This window comes from Manacus vitellinus, unplaced genomic scaffold (assembly GCF_001715985.3).
Source record: "Manacus vitellinus isolate BGI_N305 unplaced genomic scaffold, ASM171598v3 scaffold_50_pilon, whole genome shotgun sequence".
Classification (NCBI taxonomy): domain Eukaryota; kingdom Metazoa; phylum Chordata; class Aves; order Passeriformes; family Pipridae; genus Manacus; species Manacus vitellinus.
Window position 1 is genome coordinate 2,005,191 of NW_021940612.1, and position 6,724 is coordinate 2,011,914.

The following is a 6,724-nucleotide window of genomic DNA, read 5'->3' on the forward strand; positions in this document are numbered from 1 at the left end:
TCTCCACCCCAATTGCAAAATTCCTGTACTCCACATTTTATAATGTAACTCTTCTCTGAATGCATTAAGTGATGAGTTATGAAAAGCCTCCATCACCTTGCCAATTTCTTCATACTTCATCTGTAAGGAAACACAAAGGGATCCTGAGCAGCTTGTGCATCCCTTACAGGATCGCAGTTTCACTGCAAGATAGCACACCAAAACACTGGAGAGAGAAAGGCAGGCAAAATGGTTAAGAACCCCACCTCCAGCTACTAATAGTAACTGTTTTACAAGTCTACCCAGGTTTGACACAGACAACAGACTACCTGCAGTAGATTCAAATTACTGTAATTAGCTAGTCTTAATTCATTAGTGACTAAAGTCAGTCCATTTCTAATTAGAACACTGTAGTCGGGATTTGCTTAAATCTGCCTAATGCTCATATACTAAAATGACAGGTGCTTTCTACATACCCAAAATAGACTGCTTAACAGAATCTTTGGCAGGAAGCTAGTCAAAGTGCTAAAATCGCCTGTGTGCTACAAACAGGCAGCTGTTGCAGTTCTCACTGACATTCATCAGATTTATGCAATTACTTGCTACTGAGAGATCACTGAAGACAATTTCATTCATGCTGAAAGAAGAAGAAAACCAGAAAACCTGTCACAAAAGTTGTCTGGCTATAAAAGTGAGTTGGAGTGGGGAGGGATATACGAGGAGAGGAGGGGAATAAAAGACCTAGAGCAAGATGCAACAAAAAGCAACTCACGTGCCCTTTCAAAATCCCCAACTTTTTGACTGCATGTGACCACATTCGCTGCAGAGCTTGAGCTGTCTTCATTGTTGCAGGATATAATCTGTGAGGGAATGCCGTACATCCCCGTCTTTTCATCTGTTTTCACCACTCAACACGGTTATGTAATTCTAATACAATAGTGGCCTACATACTCGAACAAATCCTGCTGTCAGTTTCACACAGAAACACATCAAAACCACATCAGGGAAATCTACTGTGAGTTTAACTAACTCTCACTGTAAGAGATCCCAGGAAAATGCAGTGCGGTAATGTTTTGTTTGTTTGTTTGTTTTTAAATTAAGTGTCAGAAATAGATCACTATGCAGCAACTTATTCTTCTTCTAAGCATATGGGTTCACCCACCATGAATCTAATTTAAACTTAAAAGCAAAAATGGCTTAAGAAGCACAGTGCAGATTATTTGAAAATTCATATGTTGACTATAATATTTTACAGTTTTTGCAGAACTGTGGATTTGGCTCTATCAAGCCAAAAGAGAAATAGAGACAAAATTATAATAGCTGCAAATAACAGACACTGTTTTCCCTCAAACATTTAGTAAGATACATGTAAGAATGATAAGCTAATCATACAGCCAAACAGCTAGCTTACTTTATTGGAAAATAGGTCAAGCTATCACTCCCATTTATGCTGCATGAATGCTGTGAAATTTAAGCCTCAAGTGAACTTTTCCCCTAGACTTTATGTAAGTTTCATGGGCAGTGAACAGATAGGAACACACACCAAGTTCTGGTACACAATGCTAACCAAAACCCCTGTCCACAGATTGCATTTTTCACTAGTAGAACAATTTTAACTGCTGAAGAGTATGAATTCAGAAAGCAGTGAAAAATATGAAGGGTTGTGGTGTTTGGGGTTTTTTTTGGGGGGGGAAGTTGGGGGCAGCACATGTGTTGATGTCTGAATTCAGTATCCTGTATTTTCACTGTGACCCCATCTCTGCACTAGCCAGCAGAACTAGGATGAACAGAGGTTTGTACCTTCAGCATTGAGCTGCCAAGAGTGAACAACAGGGAATCCAGGGGAAGCACACTGACACCAGCCTCTGACTGCAGCTTCCCAATTCCACAGCACGTGTGGATGTGAGTAGTTTGACACTGCTTAATTAGAGTTTGGTAAAAATAGTTTAGAGTCTCCATCAACATTTCTAAAGAACAAACTCATTCCTCTTAATAGACTCACATTCATAGCTTCCAAAACTGTTTTATATTTATTTATTTTTACAAAAAGGGCAGGAAGAAGAAACAAATGTGAGGACGTCTTTGAGACTTCTCTAGCCCTATCTCCTTAGTTTTCCTGCTCTCCTTCTCCTTGCCCTAACAAAGCTTTAACAGCACTCCAAACACGGAAATATCACCAAAAAAAGACTGTGATGACACAGAGAACAAAAATGGTGGAACACTGTCCGTGAGCTATAGTGGTTATAACAGCATGTGCTCTTTTTTCTTTGTTTAGGACTATCAAAATTTTTCTCTAAAGGAAGATAATGAGAAAGACAAATGGATTGAATCCACCAAAACTCAAAAGGAAGTTTTTCTGAAAGAAATTTTAAAAAGTAATCAAGAAGTCTAGGAATGTTCCTGCAAATTTTCTTGCATAGCCAGAACAGGAGCTGTGAAGAGACTAAAGACTTAGCAGAAAGATGACAGCTTTTGCATGTGGGTATTTTATTCTTTTAAAGTGAGATGGAATCAATTTTTTAAGTAACAAACAAGCTTTGTCCCAGACATTGTCTTTTCACCTTACCTGCGTGCCTCTTTACAAAGGCTAAAGAAAACTATAGTCTATCTTCACCCTTAGCAAAAGACCCAATTACAACCCTATCACATATCACATCTATTTGGCATTTATTATCCACAGACATTTAAAACTGAAACTCTTTTTGAAAGCAAGCTCAACTACAATGATAAATACTCTGTTTCTTGGTGGGAATCAATCCTGACAATAAAATGTTTGTGAATCATGTGGGTAAAGATAAATTGAAAACTAAGCATAAACTGTTCTATAAACTGGGACTGTGAAAAGAAAAACAGAGCCCCCAGAAAACTCAACAGAGTGACCTCAGAACGTTGCAACAAAACCTTACAGCAGAAGGCTCCATCTCTCCACTCACCTAGGAGAAAAAGTTTTACACCTAGCACTATCTATTTTGATCTCTTCCTCTCCAGACAGTGAAGAAAAAGGGTGTATCCTCACACATAATCTACACAAGGCTGTCCAAGTAAGCAGAAAGAAAACCTAAAATGGTCTTCTTGGCTCCATTATGGAAGTGACACACAAAAGAAGTCCTTCTGTCCCTGCAGCCCCACCCCTGCTCCCCATCCCCCTTCATCTGCTACCATGGACTTAGGCACAAAAACCTTGAAAGCTGAGTCTAGGTTTTCCCTAGACAGACTCCTACACTGAAGATGATGAAGAACTTCAAGCTTAACTGAAAGCCACCCATCTGTAAAAGATGGAAGGCAGGGGCCTTCCTAGCCACTGATAGGAGCAGCCAGGTAGAGGCAAAGCTGCATCAAGAAGACATCAGCATGCCTGATCTAAAATACCAGGTATGCTATCAGAAGATTCAGAAACTGTCCTTGCATGTCACCTGCCTGCATAAAGGCAACTATGACAAACCAAAAAGGATGGCCCTATATCTACAGGCATTCAAAGATCCTGATCCACTTCAATTTCTGGATGACTCAGAAGAAATGCCCTCTATAGACAGCAGAGACCCAGTGAAATGAGACGCAATCTGTACATCAGCGTGTGGCATGAAGGTCCACAATTCCTCTTTTTCAGATGTGGGCCATAGCCTGTACCAATACAGCAACTCCCAGAAGATCAACAGATCCTCCCATAGAAACAGGTTCCCAGAATGATGAATTGATCAGACTAAAGAAAGAGGAGTGATAAAAAATGGTTTGCAAAAGATACCCACTAGAAGTAACATACAATTGCAAGGGAGAAGCTCCATTTTTTTCCTCCCAGGGTTGAAAGAGAAACATAAGGGACAGTTTCATGTTAGGAGATCATCATTTCTTTCGCATTGCAGTAAAATCAAAACGGTTGTTAACATCAAGATGGTTTATACTATTAGGATGCAGGAAGTTGGAAAAAAAAGTCAAATACTCTACAAGTAAGTATACCTCTGCACTGGAATGGCAGCCTTTTAAGGAGAAGAAAAATTCACATAGAAATGAGCCGTGCAGACAATCATTTCTTGCCCTTCCCTCTAATCAAGAATTACCAGCTACATTATAAAACCTTTGTTTTCACACAAATTACTCAATAAGAGCAAATATTAGCTAAAAACCTTTGTCCTACTAGCAAGGTAACAAGCATATTCATCAGCAAACTGGTCTAGTGGAAGGTGTCCCTGCCTATGGCAGGAAGATTGTAATTAGATCATCTTTAAGGTCCCTTCCAACCTAAACCATTCTGTGATTCTGTGTATTATCAGACCTTGTGTGAGAAACATTTTTTCCAAAATGCATGTAGAAACAATAATCTGAAGGGCTACCTAAAAAAAACCTAAAGAAACTACAAATTGAGCATAACATTTCTAAAACTTTGATAATTTGAATGTCATTACACAGAAAAACAAACCATTTTTCATGTAAAAGAAGTGATGATGTTAAAAACTTCTCTTAACCATATTTCACTTAAAAGTTACATCATTCACTTGCTATAATTTGTGAATTCTATCTAAAACAGTATTGGCAAATGTTGCATAAAGTACAACAAGCCTATTCGGGCACTCACAGACTAATCTTTACTTCTTAATTTTCATGAAAACTTTTAAAACTATCAAATGAGAAGTGTTCACTAAACAATAATGTTGTTTTTTTGTTTTACTTCTTTTTATTTTACTTCTTTCAGGAAGAGTATGAATCCATCATGACAACAAGGCCCACAGTCATTACTTGACACTGTCCTCAGCAATATTTCACTACAAATTTTGCTTCAGTTAGCAAAACTATACTGTCTTAAAAAACACCCAGTGCCAAAGCTGTCAGCTGCAGAGCCAGGGCATAATTTAGGCTTCTTGATGTCAAGTCAAGTAGCCTATCCACTGACATGTGTTGTGCAAGGAAGCAAATACAGATTGTCTCCATTTCTGGCAAACACAAGCCTTGCACCAAAACAGCCCCTGTAACAGGAAAACAGGAGTCAACCTTCTCCTACTGTGGGAGTTTTAGCCAGCTAACAAATGAGGAAAAATTCTGGAGTGGCAGAGCCTGCATTCATTTCTACCTCTTTGTGATGGTTTCACTCTAGGCCTTCCTGGACACCAGCTTATAACCAGGAAGGAACTAGGAAGGTGATCACGGAAGTATTCCATGCTATTCCTTTACGTAACTTGAGGTATAAATAAAGCCAGCAGGAGGGACTTCGCGCTCTTCCTTTCCGGCGAGGTTCGAGAACGGTGGGTCCCTGTCTCGGTCTGGCTTATCTGGAGCTGAGGCCTGCAGTGACTGCTGTTATCTGCCACGCGTGAGGGGAGAGCGCTGGGCCGTGTTCAGCCATCCTGCTTGTTCAAAGGGAAGTGGTGAGATTTTTGCTAGCTTGCCTTCAGTTGGCTGGTTGACTTGGTCTTTGTCCCTTTTTGTCCTTCTCCCTTCTCCCTCCCCCTCTTCCCTTTTTGGGGAGCTGTTTGGGATTTCTGGAATTGTGGTGTGTGGTATTCTCGTTGTGTGCATCTGTCTCATATGTAAAAAATATATATGCATATATTTTTGCTATAGCTTTGGCTGCTTGGGTCGTTTCTTTTCTCTTCCCTCTCTGGGAAGCGGGTCCTTGTTGTCGAGTTTCAGGGGCTTGGCGGGAAGCCAGCTCGAAACTTGCACACTCTTGTAGCACTATGACACAACAAATGCCTTCCAGACTGCAATCTGAACTAGAATCCGCTCCTATCCAGAACTGAGGAGACGAACGGCAACAGCACCGTTGAGAATATTAACTGACAAACACATCTAGGTCTCATTTGCATTGTAGCCTGATACATTGTAGCCCTGAACATTCACAACATAACACCTCAGATCATTCAGTGCACAAAAATTGTTTAATAAGCCAAAGGATATCTAAAACGGTTGCACACACAGAGATCTACACTGATCTGCAGCTTTTGACAAGTTGTGTGCTTTTTAATGCAAAATATATCACATACTCCAGCTCACAGCAAATGCCAAACAATGCTTAAGCATAATGAACGATATAACAATATGTCCGTAACAGTAGTCCCTGCACTAGCATTCTTCAAATGATTCACAGTGATGAAACAGCATCCCCACCTGAGAGAATTTTTGCAGAAATTTGCCCAGGCACAGGAAAAAAATCTGCATCAAAATAGAGGCATGGGTTTTGAGTTCTGCAATATTTATTTTTTTCTGCAATTCAAAAACAGAAAGGTACTAACCTGGACACTGAAAAGAAGCCAGTAAGGCATCCTTTTGCTGGATTACAGCATTGTCCTAGTTAGAACAACTGGGACCGATTCATCACTGGATAGGTATAGCCCAAAACTGTGTATTCTATGGCCCTCCATGCCATTTCCCAGAAACTGCTGTCAAGGGGGGGGGAGGCCCTGCCGGTGGGGTGGATGTTCCTGTCCTCATACCCTTTTATGGAATTCCCCACTCTGAGGGAAGGATTGACCATTCCTGCCTGAACTGGAGAATATATAAACCTGGAGTTTCAGAACTTTTCTACCACTTGTGGGATCCAGAGGAAGACTGCAGCTCACTGCTCTCAACCAGACTGAGACCACCACCCTCAATGGGACTGCAATCACCACTTTTGACCAGACTGCAACAGCTCTCCCACCAGCAGGTTTTTTCCCTTCTCCCTTTACTTTGGACTCAACGGGGGGGCAATCACCACTTTTGACCAGACTGCAACAGCTCTCTCACCAGTAGGTTTTTTTTCCCCTCTCCCTTT

General features: G+C 40.7%; 1 protein-coding gene across 4 annotated transcripts in view; it reads right to left on the reverse strand.

The window, feature by feature from the left end:
• Positions 1–6,724, reverse strand: part of TJP2 (tight junction protein 2) — a 54,684-nt gene that overhangs the window by 26,383 nt on the left and 21,577 nt on the right. The window contains exons 1-2 of one of the 4 annotated variants that reach the window (XM_018080983.1): positions 752–811; positions 97–205 (exon numbers count right to left, since the gene is read on the reverse strand). The exons of 2 other annotated variants lie outside the window; for them this stretch is intronic. In XM_018080983.1, coding sequence (XP_017936472.1) covers positions 97–120 — 24 coding nt within the window. In that variant the 5' untranslated portion in view covers positions 121–205; positions 752–811. Of the gene's footprint in view, positions 1–96; positions 206–751; positions 851–6,724 lie in introns of those variants that run through there. One more of the 4 variants, XM_018080982.1, reaches the window with a different exon arrangement.